This window comes from Chiloscyllium punctatum, chromosome 1 (assembly GCF_047496795.1).
Source record: "Chiloscyllium punctatum isolate Juve2018m chromosome 1, sChiPun1.3, whole genome shotgun sequence".
Taxonomy (NCBI): domain Eukaryota; kingdom Metazoa; phylum Chordata; class Chondrichthyes; order Orectolobiformes; family Hemiscylliidae; genus Chiloscyllium; species Chiloscyllium punctatum.
Genome location: NC_092739.1, coordinates 142,796,826 through 142,821,629, shown reverse-complemented (window position 1 = coordinate 142,821,629; position 24,804 = coordinate 142,796,826). Strand labels below are relative to the sequence as shown.

The 24,804-nt window shown below is 41.8% G+C and overlaps 1 protein-coding gene across 1 annotated transcript in view; it reads left to right on the top strand.

The window, feature by feature from the left end:
- fgfrl1a (fibroblast growth factor receptor like 1a) overlaps positions 1 to 24,804 on the top strand; it is a 357,849-nt gene that overhangs the window by 320,014 nt on the left and 13,031 nt on the right. Inside the window, exons 5-6 of the mRNA XM_072576073.1 lie at positions 6,889 to 7,173; positions 11,273 to 11,626. Coding sequence (XP_072432174.1) covers positions 6,889 to 7,173; positions 11,273 to 11,626 — 639 coding nt within the window. The remainder of the gene's footprint in view (positions 1 to 6,888; positions 7,174 to 11,272; positions 11,627 to 24,804) is intronic.

Below are 24,804 nucleotides of genomic sequence, written 5' to 3'. Positions count from 1 at the left end.
CTGTATTTCTTCAACTCCTTTTCAATATGTTAACCAGAAATATTCCCCATTTCCCCTTTTCATTTCCTTGTGGGTTCTCAGCTATATGTTGCTTGGCCGGGGCAGCTGCTGAACCTATCCCATGGGTTTCTTCATGATACACAGTTTACTCACCTCTGCGTATGCTGTCGTTTTCTGAGTGAAAAATGTCTGACTCGAGAATTAGTCACCAGCTTTTGGAAAGACTTCATTGAAACATGGCTGACATTTCCTGATCTTCCATGATATTTCTCTCAGCTTGAACTTTATCTTATTTATCTGGTTTCTAGCACACTGTCTGCTGCATATAATATCTGATTTATTATTGAAAATACAGCTCTTTTCTGAGCTCTCCCAGGGGCTGAGAGATGGAAAACAGAATAAAAACGTTATACCTGCACTCTCTCTGATCCTGGCTCTACACTGATTGTGAAATTAACCCTCAGGTTCCAACTTCTCATTGTCAGTTTTATTTCTGATAGTCATTGAGTTAAAATTGTCTCCAATAAAACGCCACTGTAGGAACTGAAAAGTGCAGATATTAATTTGGAGAGTGAGTCTGAGAGAGTAGAGACAGCAGCAGCTTGATCTTTGGGAGATTTTAATTTGTATCTCGGTTGCATAGTTTTGATTGGGATCCTGTCAGAAACCAACAGGCTTTGACCAGGAAACAAATGAACAGTCCTTGATATGGGGAAGTGGCTGCATGGATGAGAATGTGGCGGGGATTGCAGGGGCTGCTGCAGGAAGCCTGGCTCCCATCAGCAATTTGGTCTGCCCTTCTCCACCTCTACCCCTACATGGTTTCTTCTGGGCAGGCAGCGTTTAAAATCACCCCGAATATATTGGAGGCACACAATAAGTACATGGATGGAGAACAGAAAAAGGATCATTTTGGGTCTGGTCCCTTGGAAGAATGGAAACATAAAAAGGCACAATGAAAAGCTGAGCACATGTAGAAAACGAGGACCAGGAGTAGGCCATTCAGACTTTTGAGCCTCTGTGCCATTCATCATGATCATGACTGACCATCTAACTGTATGTTGTTCCCACTTTCTCCCCATATCCTTACCGTTTCAGACAAAGAAAGACAAATTGTACCTCTAGATTATTAAATTGCAAAGGAAGTGCAAACCAATTCCAGAGCTTTATCAGTTCAATAGCAATGTGCAGGATTCTGTCACTGGGGAGTGATCAAGGATGATATGACAAATGGTGTCAGCGTAGATTTTTTGAATGTTAGTTGCATTGAGCTTACTCAGTTTAACATTTGCAGCTCACTGACATGGTGCATAGGGGATTCTCTAAATGGACAGTCAGGAGGTCTTTAGAAAGTTCGATAAAAGAGATAATTGGCAAAAGTGAAGCTGCACAGAGCTGAAGATAGCCTTGTGACACGGGTTGGTAAATGATAGGAAGTATGGACTACCATGAGGATAAAGGCAACAAATCCTGGTTGAAAAGATGGGGGAGTTGGTGTTTTTCAAAGACCCTTTCATCTTGTCAATTATTTCAATTAAGGCATGTCCAATTGTTTATCCAGGTTTGCAGATGGAATTAAATAAGGAGACATTGAAAATTGTGTAGCTGGGAGCAGGAAGTGATCAAGGAATAAACTGACTGAGTGATGGAGTAAGAGTTTGATAGGTGGAGATTATCCTCCATTAAAAAAACAAATTGAAATATTTTTCTCGTGGTGAGGAATGAGTAACACGATTTAAGGAAAGAGGTTTAGATGTCATCAATGAATGAGAATCACTAGAAGCTGGTCTGTAATCGAAAAGGAATGTTGGCCTTGATTTCAAGAAGGTTCGAGTGTGGAAGTGATGTTCCAATGATGCAGTTTTGACACCACACTGCAGGAAGGATGTATTGATCTTAGAGTCTGTACATGACAGATTCACCACAATGTTACGAGAATGTAAAGCGTCTTGAGAACTGCTAGTGTAAATATTCATTGTATTGCCTCAATGGTTGAAGATTGAGCAGTGAGCTAGTTGCTGGCGTTATGGCACTGTACAATTACGTCTCTAGTTGTGAAGTATTTCGGGATGCCCTGTGTGCTGTTCAGCTGCTGGTTCTTACTTTATTCTAAGTGAATGGCAGGTCCCGTTTGAAATGCTGACTGATCTATTTCTGCTCCTCTGAAGGGATACACCAATAGTTTAAAGTTGTAGAACATCTCAAAGTAATAAAGAGAAGCATTGAAGACATAAAAGACATTAAGGAAACACCTAATTTCGGAAATGCAAGAAATAGATATCTATAGTAGAAAATCAGGGAGGGAGCCAGATACATAGGGTTGCAGTGAGTGTAGAAGACGTCCAAATTGGAATAAAAGCGATGGATAGGAGGATATTCGAGAAAAGAGTTCCTGCTTCTCCTGGTCCCACAGGTCAATTTTACTGTTACCTTGGAGAGCGTCAATGTGCAGAGTAGTTACAGACCAACTTAGATCAGGAAAAAAAGTTGTGGGGTCTTCCAGGCTTCTGCCCCAGTTAAAATGCAGTTAGGGGTTGACTGATTGTCGGGCATGCAGGAGTATAGAATCGAGGTTAAAATCTGATCAACCACCAGTTTATTGAATGGGGGAGCAGACTCAATGGGCTGAGTGGCCTACTCTTGTTCCTTCTCTGTTTGTTTGAATGCAGCATGATCACATGCTCCTGTTCCTACCTTGTCAACCTGTTGCTATTGGAATTTTGAATTGCAAAGTAAAGTATTGGATTTTAACTGAGTACATTCCCCGCTTATGACAAGTGGATAGGGCTCAGGTCAATGGCCACGTTGCTGTCTTGCCAAGTGTGTCAAAAGGAGTTCAGTATCTTGGGAAAGGGTCAGAAAGGAAACACTTGACACAGTTAGATGATCGTTTTGAAAAAGGAGAGATTTTAAGTATTTGATCACTGGAAATAAGGGGGAATGAGGAAATGTTTATATTCACCCAGCAGCTGGTCAGGACCTGGTGCGCACTGTCTAAAGGTAGAGGTAGAAACTCTCTCCATTTTTAAGAAGTCCTTAAACATTGACTTGAAGAGCTATTACAGACCCAGAGCATAATGTTAGGTTGCTTATCATCAACTGGCACAGATCGGATGGGCCAAATAGCCTCCTGTACTTCCACTGAATTCCAAGACATTCCAAGTGCTGACAGATACCATTAGCTGCATAGATTTTCCTGGTTGTTCTGCTTTCAAGAAACTAATTTCATTTATAAAGTGAAGAATTTTTCTGGTTGTGCAAGTTCATCAATATATATTTACAAAGTCAATAAAGAGGAATCAGATGTTGTTTCCCTCATGATTTATTGTCATTCTAATTACAAGGAGTATTTAGAAAATACTATTAAAAGCTAAGTTAGAAAGTACAGGTACAGTTCATTAAGAATGTGCAAGAATCCATATCTATTTTCAGCTTGCCATTATTGGATTCTCTAAATCCAGCCTCTGCATTTCCTTTGAACGCTATTCTTAAAAGCCACCTCTGCTTGGGCTTTTAGTCACTCCTTATAATCTATGTTCCCTTGGATTGCAATCATTTTCCTTTCCCTTTTGTAACAAAAGAGTCTACAGATTATAGTGGGACCTATTCCAGTTTAGAGTCGGATGCAGGGAAGTTCTCTTGCATGTTAAAAGGTTGCTGGCACAGTGAGTGATTTTCCAATGTGCAGTCATGTCGGCAAGGATCCCAAGAGAATACAAACCCAGAAAAATTAATTGCCAAATTAAATTTTGCTTTCTTTTTTTCTCCACTGTTTTTGGGATTAAAAGGTAAATTTTGACATATCTGAGTAAATCCTAATACAAGAAATTATGATCAAATTAGCAATTTGTTTCTCAATATGTTGTTTGTCAGAGAATTGCACAACATGGAAACAGACCCTATGGTCCAACTTGTCCATGCCAACCAGATATCCTAAATTAATCTCATTCCATTTGCCAGCACTTGGCTCCTATCACTCTAAATCATATCACTCTATCACTCTATTCATATACCTATCCAGATGCCTTTAAATCTTGTAATTGTAACAGCTTCTACCAACTCCTCTGGCAGCTCATTCCATGAACGCACCACCCTCTGTGTGAAAAGGTTGCCCCTTTGGTCCCTATTAGATCTTTTCTCTCTCACCTTAAACCTATGCCCTCTAGTTTTGGGCTGTCCTACCCTGAAAAAAGACATTGTCTATTTACCCTATCCATGCCCCTCATGATTCTATAAACTTCTATAAAGTCACCCCTCAGCATCCAAAGCTCCAGGGAAAACAGCCCCAACCTATTCAGCCTGTCCCTATAGCTCAAACCCTCCAACCCTGGCAACATCCTTGTGAATCTTTTCTGCACTCTTTCGAGTTTAGCAACATCTTTTTTATAGCAGGGAGACCAGAATGAACACAGTTTTCCAAAAGTGACCTAACCAATGTCCTGTACAGGTGAACATGACCTCCCAAATCCGATACTCAATGCATTAACCAATAAAAGCAAGTGTATCAAAGGCCTTCTTTACTATCCTGTCTACCTATGATTCTACCTTCAAGGAAGTACTAACCTGCACTCCAAGGTCTCTTTGTATGGAAACACTCTTCAGGTCTGTACCATTAACTGTGTAAGTCCTGCCTTGCTTTGCCTTACCAAAATGCAACACCTCGCATTTATCTAAATTAACCTTTAGCTGTCACTCCTTGGCCCACCTGATCAAGGTCCCATTGTACTCTGAAATAGCCTTCTTCATTGTCCATTATTCTACCAATTTTGTCACCTGCAACCTTACTCACAGTTCCTCCAATATTCACATTAGACAAAAAGCAGTGGACCCAGCACTGATCCCTGTGGTACACCGCTGGTCACAGGCCTCCAGTCTGAAAAGCAACCCTCCACCACCCATCCTCTGTCTCTTACCTTCAAGCCAATTTTGCATCCAAATAACTAGCTCTTCCTGGATTCTATTTAGTTTAACCTTGCTAAGCAGTTTACCATGCAAAACCTCACTAATGCCTTGCTGATATCCATATATGCAATGTCCACCACTCTGTTTGAAATAAAATCCTTTCTAAATGCAGATTATTGAGTCATAGAGAGATACAATATGGAAACAGACCCTTTGTTCCAACTAGACGATGCCAACCAGATATCCTAAAAGGGAATTGTCTTGACTATTGCTAGAATTGATGTTTGTTCTTCATACTTGCATGTTTATTTAGAATTCTCAGGGACTGCACTAAGCCCTGACGATAATGTTAGAGCTCACAAATGCAGGTACCCAAAATTACAGAGCATTTTCACCCAGAATTGGGATTCTGACCAAAGATTGCCACTGGAGCCATGAGGGTACTGTTTCTCTTTAGATAATATCAGATCCATTATCTATTTCCAGAGATTTCTGTTTATATTTTTAGATTTGTGCCTGTTTTCTTTGTACCTTCTGTAGCTCACTAAGTCTGCTGTAATTAAATATACAGAGAACAAATGTACTAGATATTATTGGCAATTCATAACGCCAGATTCTTTAAATTATGTAAGTCAACCACAAACAGATCATGCATGTAACTACTAACATTTGGAGCACTTCAACTGATTAGTTGTTTCCTTCATTTTTCCCATGGGATGTGAGTGTTGCTAGTGAGGCTGGTACTTGTCACCATCCCTACCTGCCCTTGGATTGGGTGGTTTGTGAGGCATTTCAGATGTGGGTTAAGAGTCAATCACATTGCTTTGGATCTGGGGGAGGATGCTAGATGGGGCACTAAGAATTTTTTTTTAGATTCATTCATGGGATGAGTGTGTTGCTGTCTAGGTTAGCATTTATTGCCATCTCTAAGACGGGTGGTGCAGTGGTACATTGATGCCTCACAGCACGAGGTCCTTGAGTTCAATTCCAGCCTAGGGTGTCTGTCTGTGTGGAGTTTGCACATTCTACCCGTGTCTGCGTGGATTTCCTCCGGGCGCTCCCATTTCTTCCCACACTCCAAACATGTGCAGTTTAGGTGAGTTGGCCATGCTAAATGCCCATAGTGTTAGGTGCATTAGTCAGAGGGAAATGGATCTGGGTGGGCCACTGTTTGGAGGGTCAGTGTAGACTTGTTGGGCCAAATGGCCTGTTTCCATACTGTAGGGAATCTAATCCAAGACTGAACCACAATGTGGATCTAGAGTCACCTGTAGGCCAGACCAAGTAAGAATGGCAGTTTTCTTCCCTAAAGGACATTAATGAATCAGATGGGTTTTTCCAACAATCAGCAGTGGATTCATGATCATCATTAGATTCTTGATTCCAGATTTGTATTCAATTCAAACTTCATCACTTGCCATGGCAGGATTTGAATCCATGTTCCCAGAATGTCACCTGGGTCTCTGTATTAACAGTCTATTGCCTCCCCTAGAAATAGGATGATACGGTGATAGGTGACGTAAAGTCAGGTGGAAGGACATCATTGAAGGATAAACGCCACATGGATCTGTTCGGAGTAATGACCTATACCTGTACTGCAAAGTCAATCAAGAATTTTTATCTGAATATTTAAATTACAACATTTAAGAGGCAGTTGGATGGTTATATGAATAGGAAGAGTTTGGAGGGATATGGGCTGGGTGCTGGCAGGTGGGACTAGACTGGGTTGGGATCTTTGGTCAGCATGGACGGGTTGGACCGAAGGGTCTGTTTCCATGCTGTACATCTCTATGACTCTATATTAAGCGTCTCAAGGGATGGCTTTCTGAAGGAGAATGGCCAAATAATGCAACAGAATCACCCTTGCAGATGGATTACCCAGGTGAATTAGGATGTATAAATGCTCTTCCTGTTTAAGTTATTTCTAATCAAGCAGATATGCCTTTATGGACAGAGATGTAACGATATTTCTTTGGTGATTTGTAGTCAGACCCAGGTTTACACAACCCGCCAAAATGCGTCGCAGAGTGATTGCCCGTCCTGTGGGCAGCTCGGTCCGGCTGAAGTGCACTGCAAGCGGATATCCCCAGCCCGATATCACCTGGCTGAAGGACAACAAGCCTCTTGTCCTTCAGGACATGGGCGATACCAAGAAGAAGAAGTGGACTTTGACCCTGAAGAGCTTGCGGCCCGGAGACAGTGGGAAGTACACGTGTCGTGTCTTTAGCAGAGCGGGTGAAATCAATGCAACATACAAGGTTGAAGTAATCCGTAAGTACTGCACTGGATTTAGAAAGGGATTAAAATAATGGTCAATTTGAAGACAGTTGCAAGCAGTCTTTATGCTCACAATGAGAACCACATGGCCAAATCTGTGCTGCGCTCCAAGAGATTCCAACCTGGAGCACGTTGCACATCTGGTAGTGATAAGGTTGTGCAGATGCTAAATGTGTTTTCATTCTAAACACAGGAGCAGAGATACAAAACTCAAATCAGGCCTCATCCCACTGTCAGATGTGGTGGCTTTATTTCTGCACTCTGACTCAGACAGAAGCGAAAACTCAAGGCAATTTTTTATTTAATATGCCATTTTGCATCAAAAACCAGTTTACTCTACCCATGTTTTACTTTTGCTTGGAATTCAAAGCTTAGATATATTTTGTTATTCTTAACAGCAACAGATCTGTTGAAGAGATAGTTAACTGAAGGTTTTAATTCAGAAGCAGCTGATTGTAGGAATTGATAAGAGATTTCCTGGACTCTTTACTTTCTCGTGTGGCCTCACTTTCCCCAAGGTGGTTTTCCTCCTGTCAAGGCTAACTAGCTCCAATCTATTCGACACCAGATTCGGAAAGTACAGAGCTTGAGTTTAGAGAAAACATTTTTGTTTTAGATTTCCCACAGTGACATCCTGGGGAACATCAGGAGAAATGTGAAGGTACCAGGGACTGCATGGAGTGCTGGACTCACTTCTTCACTATTGTGGTGGGACACTCGCACCTCTTTGATCCTGTCTTGCACTCTGTCTCTCCCACATTTAAGAGACTAAGGTGTATAATAGTGCAATTCCACCTGTTGTAGTAGCCCCCTCTTAGTTCATTCAATCAGCCAATGTTCATGCAAGTACGAGAAGAGGCTTCAGGTCTTTATGCCATTTCAGCTAGTTCTTATCCTAGCATCCCTGACCTGAGATCCAGTAGATCTCAATGAATGCCAGTAGTCACTGCCTAATGTTGCTTTCCCTCCAGCTTCCAGGAGCAAGTTGTACCTCCGTAAATGCTGCTGTAACTGATTAACGTAGTACAGACTCAGGATTCAAGTTAAATTCTTCTGAATTGTAGGGATTTTAGCCTTTAGCTACCAGGAAGCTCACAAGGCTCTAATCCATCACAATTGATTATTTGAAATTAGTTTGAAAACATATGAAGTGCATTCAGTTTGAATAAGAATGTGAACAGGCAGCTCCCCCATATGGCTCACTTGGAGGTGCAAAACTATGTCTGGTGTGAACCATACAGACTGGGAATATGCAGTTCCCATTCTGTGTTTCAATTAGTCCAGTCTCTCCTTGTAGTTAATATACTCCAATCCAGGCAACATCCTGGTAAACCTCTCTTCTGCACCATCTTCAAAATCTCCACATCCTTCCTATAGCGCAGCGACTAGAACTGCACACAGTACTCCCATTATGGGCCTGACCAAAGTCTTATACAATTGCATTGAGGATGTATTGGGAGCAGAGGTCCCTCCTGACCAGGTAAGTAGGGATTTGGGGCACAGGGATCAGTCGGGAGGTGGAGGAGGTGATTGTTAAACAAAGAAGTAAGTGTTATGGCAGGGGTTGGTCATTGCCAGTGGAGACTGCATTGCGGGCTACAAGAGGATACCTCCCACTGTCTGTAGGGAAGTCAGCAGGGTTTATCATGCCTTTTTAAAAAAAACTTTCTATTTATTTTATTTTTCCCCCATGTGGCAGAGTCTGCCTGTGACTGGCAAAACACCAGCTGCATTTGACATTCAAATGGCCCAGTTGGCCCAATACAAAGATGTGCCAGTTAGGTGACTTGGCCATGCTAAATTGCCCATAATGTTCAAGGATGTGTAGGTTAGGTGCATTAGTCAGTGATAAATATAAGGTAGAGGAATGGGTCTGGGTGGGTTACTCGTTGGAGGGTCAGTGTCAACTTGTTGAGCCGAAGGACCTGTTTCCACACTGTAGGGATTCTAATTCTAATTCTAATTCTAACGTTGGTCTCCAGGCAGGAAGGTTGTGTGCCTTCCCCTCCCCTGGTAAAATGTCATGGCGGCAGGAAGACAAGAGGCAGGCCAACCAAGTGATTTCCCTCGCTCTTTCCCAGGCCTCTCCGCCTCCTGGTTGATTCAGGATTGGGGGATGTTGGTATGTTTGTGTGTGGATCTGGGTGAAGCTTGACAATACTTTCCACAATCCCATCAGTTACTGCTGCTCAACAATGATATATAGAAAACGGCTCCTTTAGTGAGGTAGATAATGATGATTGTTGATATCCATAGATGTTAATAATCAGCACAAACCTCCCAGAGAACAAAATAATTAAGATTTACCCCTGTGCTGAGGCTTGTTGCATATGTTCTGAGCTACCCACTCTCAAGGCAATCCTACAGGCAATCATGATTTCAGAGTCTGGGAGCTAATTAGGCTTTTGTTAGAAAAAAAACCTGAAGTTACAGTTACCTCACTGCCAGCTGGGAATCATGGTAGTTTGTTCATGAACAAAATTGAACAGTGCGAGCCTCAGGTTGTTTCTTCTTTTGTCCAAATGTTGAAACCGTGTGGAATTTAATGTCACTGGGGAGAAACTCAGGTTTTTCTCAGGGATTTCTGTAAGGGCTTCGAAATATAATTTTAAAAAAAGTTTCATGCAAACAGCTGAATTCCAACAGAGCCTTGTTTTAAAGAAGTTGGATTCCTCAATTATGCAAATCTGCACTTTGATTATGGATTGGCCTAAGAGCCCAGAAGGTTTAACATAAATATTTAAAATAACTATTTTGCTTGAAAAGGTTTCCAGGAGGTTTACTTTTCTCAGGAATCATGCAGTTAGAAATGGTAGTGGGGGTGCCTTTTGAGTGCTTCTGTCATTAGCTTTCTTCTTTGTATGTTCTTTTCGGATCATATTGTCAGAGTTAACCCACTCTGCAACTGCAAACGATGGATTCAGACACATCCCTCATTCCTCCCTTTCTCTCAAACAGCCCATGAGCAGTAAATGTTCAAGCCTTGCTCTTGAAGTTTAATTTAAACCGTCCAATTGCTGCTAACAACCCATAAAATCAATGAGGCCTTGCAATTCTCTGATATGACAGAGATAGCTGTATGTCTGCCAAGTTGGTAATTGGTTCATCAATGTCAGTAAAACCATGTCAGTAAAAGCATTGCAGCAAATACATTGACAAAGCAAAAGAAAATTGTAATGGACTTGATTGTTTTTCTCTCCATCACCTAAATTAGTAGTTGAGGTGGCAGAATCCTTTCTAAACAAGTATTTGAAAGGCACGATTCTCCATCCACTTACCTCCATTCTTTTGCCTCTTTTATTTATTGACTTTGTACTCTTGACTTTCCAGGAGTTTTATTGTTTGAATATTTGGATTGTATTCTTGACTTTTCTAATTTTCTTTTTGTTTGAAGGTGAAATACTCCAGTCCTGACCAATTTTAATGATCCTCTGAATGATTTCTGAAAACTTCACCCTCAGTATTACTGAGGGTGGAGAGAAGTTGGTTCATTTTCAGATTCTGGATTAGTGGTGCTGGAAGAGCACAGCAGTTCAGGCAGCATCAGACCCTATTGCCCCAGTGCACATTCCTCAATGCTCTGCCTTGAGACAAGGTTCAACTTCTGAGACAATCAATGCAGGATATTACATTTCTTTTTGGAATCTTCTCAAAGTGGAAGTGAAAATGCATCGTTAATATTCATTCCCTTTAGGAATCGTTACTGTAGTTGATACTTTGTGCCTGCTTGTGAAAGTATTCCAATACAGGGGATGTAGTGTAATAGGCTGTGTCTGGTTCTAATGATTCCATTTGTAATAATGAGGTGCATTATTATCAAGACTTAACAAAATTCTTTTTTACCCAAAATGAAATGCATGTCTACTTTTGGTGTCACATCTAATGAACCATGTCATATAGTCCTCAGCTGTATCCTGGTTTGTGCTTCAACTAGGATAATTATGCTATAGGATTTCATAGCAAAAGTCTGTGTCACGTTTGTAGGGAAATACTGCTGCATTTTTAAAAGGCTGCACCATACGTGTAATTGTGCGGTAAGGTTTTCTGCAGTCAGTAAATGTTAACAATGGATCATTTGGCTTACCATTTGCAGAGACCACCAGGTCCAAACCCATTCTAACTGGAACCCACCCTGTAAACACCACTGTCGATTATGGAGGTACCACCTCTTTTCAGTGCAAGGTCCGCAGTGACGTTAAGCCTGTGATTCAGTGGCTGAAGAGAGTAGAGTATGGCAGCGAGAACAAGTACAACTCCACCATTGATGTTGGCGGACAGAAGTTTGTGGTGCTGCCAACGGGAGAGGTCTGGTCCAGACCTGATGGCTCTTACTTAAACAAACTGATGATCTCCCGAGCAAAAGAGGAGGATGCTGGGATGTACATCTGCTTGGGCGCCAACACCATGGGATACAGCTTCCGGAGTGCCTTCCTTACTGTGCTACCAGGTAGGCAGGCTCCTAATTCTCTCAGTAATGGCCTACTGGAAATAACGTCTATGCTCTTTCTAGATTTCAGCTGTGCGTTTTGGCCTTGGATGCCTGAGATTTGAGAATCTAAGTGTGGAAATCTGAGATTGGCCGGTTCCCTTTGCTACACTAAGATCCTTAGATCAATATGAGGCCTGAAAAATCTCCCTCTGTTGCTAACGGCCAGCCCCCCGCTCCATGCCGTCACACAGTATTAACAAAGTAACATGCAAACACGTCCTGCTGGAATGTGTCTGAATACCTCAAGTAATCATTCTGACCTTATGTTTAGTTTGGGAAATCTAGGTGAAGTGCAACGATTGAAAATTACAGTATCAAAAACCACACACATGATATGGTAGGAAAATCAGAAATTGCTGGAAAAAAACCTCAGCAGGTCTGGCAGGAGGGAAAGCAAAGTTAATGTTTTGGGACCAGTGACCCTTCTTCAGAACTGCTAGGCCTGCTGAGTTTTACTAGCAATTGCTGATTTTGTTTCTGATTTTCAGCATCCACAGTTCTTTGTTTTTTTTTGTTGAATGATACGGTAGTGATTATGTGATGAGTGGGGTGGGTTTTAAAGTTTGCCAACTATAGTGGTGGTTGCTGAGATACTGAGGATCCTCTCAATTTTGAAGGACTAAGAAAGAATGAACTAGAGTAGGCGATTCTGCAATGAGCCTGGATTTAATGTGGTGAGTTCTTTGGAGGATTGAGGATCTCTTCTATGTAGTGGTTTATTTGAATCTACTATTTTAAAGCTGAAGAGTAGTGAGCATTCAGTTAGTTAGGCTTATCGTCTTGTGTGATAAAGGAATTAAAATGGGGACTGCCTTTAGGACTGTAGCAGCAGTTAACATAAACGTTTACAAGGTGTTTCAGCAACACGTCAATTATATGGGATGTTGGAGAAACATGCTTAGACTGCCTCCTCTACTTACTTCCCTCTCAGTAGGTGCATGATCCAACAAAAGTGAGATGAACCAATTAACTGCACTGAATTTACGTGGGCTCTCTTGGCTAACTGCTGAGTGAGAGAGAAGACCCAGCATAAACCTGACCTTGTTTGGATATATTTGGCAGGCATTGACTAAATGCCAAGCATTCCTCAGGGGGAGAGAAGAGGCATAACGCCTGGCTGACAAATTTGCAGGGTCATAATTCTGTTACCTAGCAATCGAGCCAAAAATTTAAGGACATCAGATTTCCCGATTTTTCTTTTCAGCTCAGACCCAATTGGCAGGTCGGGGACATGGGGAACAGCATTGACTGCCCACTTGTATATCAAAGTTAGCACTGGAGTTCAATAATTAGTGTAGATCCTAATTTAAAGAGCCTGTTTTGGGTGGGAATTTTGGGTGCTTATCTAAAGCAGTCTGAATTAGGCTCATCAATAGGTCTCGAAGATGCCCACCAGGTTACCCATTTGTTTTCAATTGGTTAGTAATCTTCCCTCAGTGGTTGGTTTTCAGTGTTTTTTTCTCTCTCTCAACCAGTGACCATAATAGAACAGAGAGAAAATATGTTTTTTTCTTTTCAATGTATTATGTATTAATATATTTACATGTATTAGGATGGGTTTCAAAGTAGTATACCACTCTGCCTTTTCACAATTAAGAATGACCTTTTAACCCATCCAGGTCACTCTGGATGAATGACCTATCCTGTTTGGATACTCTGTTAAAAAGAAAATCTGGCTGATGGAATATAATGCAGGAAAATGTGAAGTTGTTCACGTCAGCAGGCAGAATAAAAAAGCAGAGAAAACCCAAAGAACTGTGGATGCTGGAAAGCAGAAACAAAAAACAGAAATTGCTGGAAAAACTCAGCAGGTCGGGAAGCATCTGTGCAGAGAAATCTGAGAGAACGTTTTGGACTTAGTAACCATTTTCCAGTACTGAGAGGTCTTCCACTCTGATTTTTCTCCACAGATGCTGCCAGACCTGCAGCGTTTTTCCAGCAATTTCAGTTTCTGTTCATTTAAAAAATGCAGTGTGTTACTTAAAAGGAGAATGACTGCAGGATTCTGAAGTGAATTACAAAAGCATTAGCATGCAGGTACAGCAAGTAATTAAGAGGTTAATGGAATGCTATTCTTTATTACAAGCGAAATTGCACATTAATGTCATGCATTAGTTACACAGAGCATTGGTGAGACTACATCATTAGTACTGTGTGCAGTTTTGATGTTATGTAAGAAATAATGTAAATGAATTGGAGATAGTTAAGAGGAGGCTTATTAGATTGATAACTGGAATAGGTGGATAGCTTATGAATTAGGATTGGACAGGCTGGACTTGAGTTTACAGTATCACAAGTATCTAAGGTCATGAATGGTGTTGATAAGACAGACATGTATGGGTGAGTCCAGAACAAGTGGGCGCTGTTTTTAAAATTGGCGATCACCCTTTTGAAACAGATCAGGATCATTCTTATCTTTTGAGGGCTGTGGGAATTGGGAATTTGCTGTCTCAGAGTGTGGTGGAGGTGGGGTGAATCACTAAGATTTTTAAAGGAGAGATGGATTCTCGATGGGAAAGGAAAACATAGATCCTCTGGTAGAGGGGAATGTGGGATTTGGAACACAAGCAGATACCATTCTTTGAATGGAAGGTCTAAGGGGCTGAAAGGCCCACTTCTCATTTGCATTTTGGTTACCCACCCCTGATGACTGCCTCAGCCTTAGTTGTCTGGGGAGGAAGAACCAGCTAGGGCAGCCCTGAGCTGTGCCACAGGAGCAGAGGGCAAGTGGGAAGATAGTGACAGAGTTGCAAAGGCCTGGTTGAGATTGGAAGAGGAGATCTCAGAGGATGGGAGGTGGGATTGCACCGTCAAAAGGAGCCAGGGATTTAACGAACCTGCTGGAATGTTCCCTCCCTCTCCCCTGACCACCTCCCACTGCCCAGAAATGGCAGCCCTTATGGGTTAGTCAGGAGTAGGAATGGATGGTGCTGCCCAGGCCTTGCCCTCCTCTTTGTAAATTCCCTGCCAGAACTGGGTGGGTAAGTTAGCAGCAGGAAGGGTACCTGCATTATTTTACCTTCCATACTGTTGCTGAACTGAAAATTAAAATACGGCCTAGTGTTTCAGGTTAATGAATAAGTTATCGTCAGAATTGTTCTGATGAAAAGCCTGAAATGTGAAACCTGTTTCTCCCCTTTTGTTTTCTATCTTCCCTTCAGATTTCCACTATTTTGCTTTTGTAAGAGTGTATAAGCAAGCTTAAACCTTGTTGGGGGGGGAGGGGGGGGGGAGCGGTGGGAACTGGTGTAAAACCAGCAATATTGATTCATCCCTCCTGGTTTTAATTTCCAGTGAATACATTTTTGTTAAAAGTCTGAAAAGAGTTGTTTAGTTCTGTAACTGCCAACACTGTGCGGAGATCCAAAGTGCTCACTCCTAACAGTGGGCGCTATAGATGAAAAAAAAATTAATTTTTCCATTTACCTTGATGAACAGGAAACTCCACTTCAGAGTAAATTGTGCTGAGCAAACAGGGCCAAGCTGGTTTGTTTTCAAAGGTTTAGGATACTGTAGAAAGTAATTTGTCACTGTACTTAGGACACGTTTGGGCTGCCTTGATGCTGGAAGCAATAGATCTATGTAATCACCGCATGAAAAGCTTCATGCTTTGAGAAATTATTTTGCAAAGAAGCATAATGGAAGGATTTAGTGCATGAACACTATGATAATTTTTGACTGGAATTTTACACAAATGTTTCGGTGGAATTGATGCCAACATCTGTACTACCCGATACAAAGAGCTGAAATGAGATTAATGATGTTGATTATATGTGAAACTGACAATGTGGAGTACAGTTTGTGCCTACACATGGTAAGATGTTATATTTGACTGTACGTAAGTTGAATGTTTACAGTGGAGAACATCCAGGAAAAAAGATTGCTGGTTCATTTTTCTCTAATAGCAGTCATCAGTGTTGAGGTAAAATCTTGCACAAGTCTCCCAAATTAATCCAACTGCTTGAAAAGCTAAACTGTGTGAGGTATTTGCAGAAAACAAATTGCTAGATCTTAGCAAAATCATAATCGCGTGACCTTAATCTTTTGACCAGAATGCTTGCATTGTTGAAAAATAGTGTTAGGCATCCCAGCAGAGACAACATTGCTTATCTTTTTTTGGAACTATCGTAGAATTGGAAATTTAGGCAGATTGATCTTTCTTTTTTTTCGGGCATTGTTGAGGGCTTGGGCATTCAGGTTCTTCAGAATATGAGTGTTACTCAGAATCTTTAAGAACAATGAAGTGCATTGAAATGGTTTAACAATATAAGGTAACTTTTCAGCAATATTTATTTGAGGTACCCAAACACGTTGCCTCATCCTTTTTAGTTTCAGCAGTGGCTCAGTGAAGTGTAGGAGCATAGGACTTATGAGCAGGATTAGTCCATTTGACATTTCCAATCTACTCCACCATTCAAAACTGGAGGAAGACACACAACAGGAAACGACAGGCCTGATAGTTCAACATCGGTCAGAGGAAAAAATAGTCAAGATATTAAGAATGACATTATAGCAGGACTTTCGAATAATTGCAAGGTAATCAGGTAGAATCAACATGATTTTGTGAAAGGGAAATCATGTTTGACCAAAGTATTAGAGATTTTGTTTGCGGAGGTAACACATGCTGTGAATCAAGGGTGAAATGGTGGAAATACTGTACTTGGATTTCCCAAAGGCATTTAGTAAGGCGCTGCGTCAAAGGATATTGTGGAAAATAATAGCTCATGGTGTAAGAAGTAGAAGATTGGCAAGGAAAGAAGATTAGCTGGCGAACAGACAGCAGGCATAATTGGGTCATTTTCAGATTGGCAAGATGTGAGGCATAGTGTGCCCCGAGGGATCGGTTCTAGGATCTCAACTGTTTATATAAATAATAAATGATTTAAGAGGACAGAACAGTATGATTGCAAAATTTGCTGATTGCACCAACATAACGGAAAAGGTAAGTTGTGAAGAGGGAGCAACGAGACTATGAAAAGCTATAGGCTAATTGAATGGACAAAGATATGGCAAATGGAGTATAATATGGGAAAATATGAAATTGTCCATTTTGGCAGGAAGCTTAAAAAATAAGCTTATTATCTAAATGGTGAGCAATTGCAGAGCATTGAGATGGAGAGATTTGGATTTCCTCATGTATGAGTCACAAAAAGCACAGCGAGTAATTCGGAAAGTGAATAGAATCTTATCATTTTATTGAGAGGGGAATCGGTCAGTTTTGATCAGCGCACCACACTTGTCTTAGAGTCATTTTTCCCTTTGTTCTTGCTAATTCAAAAGGTTAGGTGAATGAACTATGAAAAAGATTTGAAGCTTAAATTTTACATTTCAGAAGGGGTACTCATCAGAAATTACAAAGTGGTAAACAGGCAAGACCAAGTTACTACTCTGTCAAAAAGGTAGGAGCAAAAGGCATACATGGAGATTAATGCCAAGCTAATTTAGAACAGGCAGAGGCCAACATACTCTTAACACAACAAGAATATCAAGCATCACCAGTTTTAATGCTCTGCTTCATTTAGTCTTTAATATAAAATTTACAAATAGCTACATTTGATGCTTGGGAAAATAAAATGAACTGTTAGTACAGCAAATTTGGGAGTATTAACACTGACCTGAGTTAACTGGCTGTTCTGTACCCTGTAAGTATGTCAATACTTTGTAATAGAGGGGTTAACAAGATGAGACAACAATAGTCGGTTTACAAATTGAAGTTAGCTTCCCTGGCGAGAGAAGAAAGGGCAGTGCTTCCCATTTCTCATGCTTTTTGATAAATCTTTTAGTTTGTTGGAAGTATGATGTATTTTGTGGTAGAACATGTCAAACTTCCAGTGGAGTGGCAGTAGTCTGAGAGAAGGGGATTAGCATGGCGCTATTTACAATGTGCAGAAGTGAGTTCAACCTGGCATCAGAAAGACAATGACCCGCTTACACTGATGTTTCAAAGGTAAATTACAAAAATTCTCTTTTTGTTTTGGAGGCTGTTTCACATCCTCAGTATGACTCAGTGTGTCACAGCCAAGTAAATATTTCTGAAGTGTAGTCACAGTTACAAAAGAGGTAACTACTGGAAGCAATTTTCACACAAGATCTCTCGAGCAGTCAATGAAATAAATCATTGGTGTGTGAATTTTGTGCTATTGGTTGGGTAAGAAAAATGCTAGCCATGACACTGGTGGGATCTACTGTCCTCCTTCAAGTAATGTTTGGGACATACAGGTTAGGAGCAGGCATTGGTCATTCAGTCCCTTGAGCCTACTCTGTCCTTTAATTAGCTCATGACTAATCTGATGCTAACCTCAGTTCTTCTTTTCCCACCTTGCCAACAATCTATCCACCTTTGCCTTAAAAGTATTCAAAAACTCTGATTCCACTGCCTTCTCAGTGAGAGAGTTTCAAGCTCTCACGATCCTCTGGGAAAATCCTGCCTTATTTCTCTTTATAAAAAGGCAATCCCTTATTTTTTTTGATCCCCTCATTCCAGATTCTCCCACAAGAGGAAGCATCCTTTCCACACATGCTGTGTGAAAACACCTCAGGATCCTGAATGTTTCAGTCAAGTTGTTTTACTAACCTTCAGCCTAGTCTGTCCAGCCTTTCTCCGTCAAAGAGTGTGCTGCTGGAAAAGCACAGCTGGTCAGGCAGCATCTGAGGAGCAGGAGAATCAATGTTTTGAGCATAAACCCTGCATCATTCCTGTTGAAGGCCTTATGCTCGAAACATTGATTCTCCTGCTACTTGGATGCTGCCTGACTGGCTGTGCTTTTCTGGCGCCACACTCTTTGACTCTGATCTCCAGCATCTGCTGTCCTCACTTTCTCCTTATTAAACAACTCGTCTATTCCAGGTATTGGTCTGACACATTTTCTCTGTACTGTTTTCACTGCATTTACATAATCTATAAATTGATTGAGCTGTACTTGGAGCTCCAGATACAAATAAATCATGATTTTGAGACTCACTATGTCAACAGTAATCCTCCTATCTTAAAGACCAGGCCAGGGGGTCATTTTAATGACTTGACCTAAATACATCGCTCTGAGTGTTGTTGAGGGGGTCCAGCACTGAAGTATGTGGCACTGGAGAGCCAAGATTGCAGCCCATGCTGAGCATACTTTCGGAGATGAGGTTTGGGTGGTGAGGCAGCAAAATCCATGTGCTGACAGCACACCACCACCTTCCTGCCCATCTCTGAGCTGACCCTCCTAATAGATTGACCGTCTGACGGCCATATTTAAAAAGTTAATTTTAGGTTCATTAGTGAGCTTTTTGACCAGGTTAATATGACTGCCTGCACCATTATACATCTGATGTAGGCAGGATGGTGTCTTTTGCTTTTTGTGGCTCAGATGAGAAAGGAAAGGAAGGAAAAGGGACTGTTTGTTGTTGTGGGTGGGATATCCTTTGTGCATGGGGCCACAAGAATCAACCTCTCTTTCTCCTCCACCCCCTAACTAGCTTCCCATTCCAACTCCACCCCCACCTCCACCCCCTGTACCTCAGCCCACCCCAACTTGCTACGCGTAGGAAGTCCCATTTATGACCAATCCAGAATTTCCTGGTAAGGGAAAAGGACAGCATGATTCTCACAGCAGTGAAATCTGAACCAGTCTTGAACATTGGATGGGTCCTTTTTTGTTTTATCCCTACAATGTGGAAACAGGCCATTAGGCCCAACACGTCCACACTGACCCTTCGAAGAGTAACCCACCCTGACCCGTTCCCCTACCCTATTACTCTACATTTACCTTGACGAATGCACCTAACCTACACATCCCTAAACTCTATGGGCAGTTTAGCATGGCCAATTCACCTAACCTGTATATCTTTGGATTGTGGGTGGAAACCGGAGCACCTGGAGGAAATCCACACAGACACAGGGAGAATGTGCAAACTCCACACAGTCAATCAGCTGAGGTGGGAATCGAACCTGGGTCCCAGGTGCTGTGAGGCAGCAGTGCCGCCTTAATCCACTTATGGGTGTAATCAATTAATGGAGTAGACCGAAGCCCTATTCAAGGCTGCAATGATCTGAATTATTAAAATGCCTAACTCTAAAATTAAAAATATTACTTCTGTCTAACAGATTTTTGTTTTTATTTAAAGAGACCCTCTGTTGTACTGCTGTAACAGTGCATTGGGAAACGTGTGGCATCTGGTCATGGAGTGTAGTTGAAGCTGTTTAGTTTGACTGTTCTCCAAGGATTATTTTGTCACCAAGTCCTTGGCAGAGTTTCAGAAGCTACAGTTATCACAATAGGGGGTTCTGAGTTCAGTTTGTTGGACAACCTAAAGACTATTAAATGATTAGCTGTGGTGATGTGAGATCCAAATAGAAATGCTTATTCTTTTTGAAGAGATTAACCACTTGAGACTTAACAGTTTGGAATGGATTTTATGAATGGGAGTTATTTTCCACCCACTCTCTCAATCGTAGATTGTTAGCATTTCCTTTTCATTCCTGCATGGCTCCTGAGGTATGTCCAGGGTGGATAGAAAGTGAATGGTTGTGGAGGTGGTAAGGGGGTGGGGAGTGGTAGGTTTGGGTGGGGGGAGGACAAGATGGTTCCATAGGGATGTGTGTGGGCAGAGGCTAGAGTTAGCATAAGGGGTCATGGGGGTAAGTGGAGATCCAAGTTAGAAAGTGGAACAGCGATAACCAACTGAGACAAAGTCACAGAACTGGGAGACCCATTCTCACCAATCCATCTTGGCACTGACCCACACCGTGGCTGTCCACATTGTGTCTTGGGACTCACCTCCCAAGTGAGATTTGTGTGTTTCAGGGTACTCCTTACCAAGTTGGTCTGGCGACATATATATCTGTGGCTACCTTTACTGTACCTTTTTTCCAACTTCCCATCAATGGGAAATGCAGATTAGAATATCTAAGTGAAGCACAAAGGAGGGAACCTCAATTAAGAATGTTTGTGAGGAATACAAAGTAAGGGACGAGAGAGGATTTTGCTGAGAATTTGCAAATTTTACTATTTCCCACAGCAGTTGTTGTTTTATGAAAAATAACTTCTTTGTCTTTTAGTGTAAGTTATTTCAGTCAGTTCCATTCCTCTTTAGCTTGGGCAGGTTCCTAGCCTATGAAATTCCTTACTCCCTTGTTGCAAGAGAAATGAATCAGTGAAAGTTGGGGAGACTTGACATTAAATTGACTTGTTGGCACTTCCCTTAATGTGAAACCTTACAGCTATAAGCATGTGGTTATACTCCTTATAACACTTCAAAGTGTGAGTTCACCTCTTATCTGGGTGCATACTACCAGGTGATATGTTATGATTTGGAGATGCCAGTGTTGGACTGGGGTGTACAAAGTTAAAAATCACACAACACCAGGTTATAGTCCAACAGGTTTAATTGGAAGCACACTAGCTTTCAGAGCGACGCTCCTGAATCACCTGATGAAGGAGCGTCGCTCCGAAAGCTAGTGTGCTTCCAGTTAAACCTGTTGGACTATAACCTGGTGTTGTGTGATTTTTAAAGGTGATATGTTGGCTGTGCCGACCATATTTTGTCATGGCCATAATCAGCAGCAATTTTTAATCTTCTGTAAGAAGGTAGTTTTAAAAAAAAGATTAAATGCTGCTGTTTAATCTGCTTCACTGACATTCTGGCTGCACATAAACCTGTGTCCAATCTTTTTGATGTGGAATATTAAAATGGTAATTCCTAAAATGTGCACAACCCTATTATGTCGATGAAGCATCCCGATAGAGTGCAAACCACACACACACACATGCCCAACATGCACGTACACGTGCACACACACACATACGCATGCATGCATACACTCAAAACACGTGTGGATGGACACACACATGCACACACCAATTTATTTTATTCTATGTTAACAAGGAGTAGGAATTTCCTTCTGGTATAATGTTCCTAAATCTGTTCCTAAAAACCAAGGACTTTTCAGCTAAAGCTCCAAGTCATTTTCTTTTATAGATGAGGCCAATGGAAAATGTTAAAGTGTGGTTTGAATGTGTTTTTTTTTACTTTTTACTTTTTCATGAGACAATCTCCTAATTGTCCTGGATCTGAGTGGCTTGCTTCGCTATTTCAGAGGGCAGTTGAGTCAATCACTTTGCTGTGGATTGGAATCACATGTAGCGACCAGGTAACGATGGCAGTGGTCCTTCCCTAAAGGCCATGAGTGGATCAGCTGGGTTTTAACAGCAATCAATTATTACTGAATTTAAAAAAATCACACAACACCAGGTTATACTCCAACAGGCTTATTTGGAAGTACAAGCTTTTGGAGCACTGCTCCTTCTAGTGGGGCAGCATCACAGGACACAGAGATTATAACTATCTGACAAAGAAATGGTGCTCCAAAAGCTAGTGCTTCCAAATAAACCTGTTGAACTATCACCTGGTGTTATGTGATTTTTAACTTTGTACATCCCAATCCAACACTGGCACCTCCACATCATGGCTACCATTACTGAGACTAGTTTTAGATTTTAATTCCACTAGCTGGCATGGTGGGGATTTGAACCACTGGTCCCCAGAACATTAGCCTGGGCTTCTGGATCACCAATTCAGAGATTCAGTCACCACTGCTACCTTTTGGGGAGGTAAAGATACCTTTTCTTATTGGTCGCCACAGTAGCTGTGTAACAAAACCTTATGCCCACTCTTTTTAAAGGCATTTCCAGTGGTGAGCTTTGTGGACAAGAAGTCTGGTAAGGCCTACCTTTGCAGTGCTGCATCTCTATGTAATTGTTGATCAGACAGGAGAGTTTCTCCCTTGGCCAGTTGAATCACTGCTTGTTAAATGCACAACTAACCGCACTAATATTAATCTTTCTACCTTACCAAACTTACCAAGTAAGCTAAATGTCAAGAATTTTGACATCGACGTCAGACTGATTACTTGGTGACTTCACCTTGCTCTAGGTGGGCTACATCTTCAACAACATCGAGAGGCATGTTCCATGGACACCAGCCACATGTTCTCCATGTCGTGACCTATGAGTCCTCATGGCCCGTCTCCAATCTATTTATAGTGCTCTTCTGTACTTCAATACTGCGGCTTGGGTTCACCAGCTACTAGCATTATATTGCTTTGCTCTCAGGGCCACACACCCAGCTCATGGAATGGACTAGGCCTCATTTCTGAGTTTCACTTTTTGCCATAGCCCTAATGAGCTCTCAGCCGACCTGACTACTCACCGCGTACAGTGCCGTTTTACTGTTTATTGCAGATACAAAACCAGGAAACTTGTTATGGTTGTCAGCAGTCCTCAGGCTTATCAAGAGGGATAGCCTTCACCCAGGGGCTTCCAACACAGTCAGTCCAGCACAACCTCCAATACCAGTCCACAGTTTGGACATGGTCATTCAACCATTTGGAGCGTTTGCAGTTGGGAAAAGAGATAAGGTGCCGACTGTCAGGGAGCCCACCATTTATAGAGTTACAATGTCATACAGCACAGAAACAAACCATTCAGTCCAACCAGTCCGTGCCAAACATAATCCCAAACTAACCTAGTCCCACCTGCCAGCTCCTGGCCCATATCCCCCAAATCTTTCCTATTCATGTACTTATCCAAATATCTTTTAAATGTTGCAATTGTGCCCACATCAACCACTTCCTCAGGAAGTTCATTCCACATGCGAACCACCTTTATCTTGTGCCATATTATGAGCACTATTCCTTTTGGAATGAGATGGAGACAGATATAAGAGATGAAAGCAGGGGATTAATTTTGATTCAGGTAGGAAGCTGTTCTGAGTGTGTGAGTGAGTGAGTAGGCAGCATAGAGAATATGCAGGGTTAGTGGTGTTGGCAGTTGGGGGTCGGTGAGAGTGAGTGAAGGAAGATGTTGCAGCCAGTAGCGAGAGTGTTGGAGCATGGGCCATAGGGGGAGCTGGCTACAGTAGCAGAAATCACTTGAGGTTGTGTTCTACAGCGCAGAGAAAGATCCTTCGGCCCAGTCAGAAGTGACCACCTAACTATTCTCATCCCATTTTCCAGCACTTGGCCCATAACCTTGAATAACTTTAGTTAAAAATCACACAACACCAGGTTATAGACCAACAGGTTTATCTGGAAGCACTAGCTCTTGGAGCACCACCTGATGAAGGAGCAGAGCTCCAAAAGCTAGTACTTCCAAATAAACCTGTTGGACTATAAACTGGTGTTGTGTGATTTTTAACTTTGTCCACCCCAGTCCAGCACTGGCACCTCCACATCTTGAATACCTTGGCATTTCAAGTGCACATCTAAACGTTATGAGGGTTTCTACCTGTACCTCACAGGCTGAGAGTTCCAGATTCCCACCACCCTTTGGGTTAAAGCTTTCCTTGCGTCTCCTCTAAACCTTACAACCAATGTGGGACCTGAACCCACAGCTCTTAAGATTGACTCTCCTGTTCTATTGACTGAGCAAGCCTGCATCCTGCCAGCTGATATCGAAGAGGAGATGGTGCTGCTGACTTCAGCAGAGTGGAAAATGGAAAGGGTACAGAAGAGATTTATTGCAACAATACCAAAGCAAAGAGGCTTTAATCATGTGCAGGCCTTACTCTCTGAGTTACAAGTGGTGTCACTCTCTGTACAGCATCAGTCAAGGGATGCCTCGTATTCAGAAGGCTTTCCTCTTCCTCTTTATACATCGATTGGATTTGACAGTTGTGAAAGGGAGAAGTGTTAGCTTTTGGTGAACAGACAGTGAATCATCTCTGTAAACTTACTATGTTCCAATCTGTCATTGATCTCTTTGGGGATGAATTTTTAAGAGTTCAGACTGAGGGGGGGGGTTGATATTTAAGGTCTGCGTATCCTCCAAGCTTACAAGCTGCTGTAGCAATCTTGTTCTTTTATTCATTCATGGGATGAGGGTGTCACTGGCTACGCTAACGTTCATTACCCAGAGGGCAGTTAAGAGCCACTTACATTGCTGTGGGTTTGGAGTCACATGTAGGCCAGACCAGGTAAGAAGGCGGATTTCCTTCCCTAAAGGACATTAGTGAACCCGATGGGATTTTCCTGACAATCCGCAATGGATACATGATCATGATTGGATTCTTTCTTTCCACAGAATTGTTGAATTCGCACTCCCTCCATCTGCCATGGCCTGCTTCTAACCTGGGTCCACAGAACATTAGATGCAAAA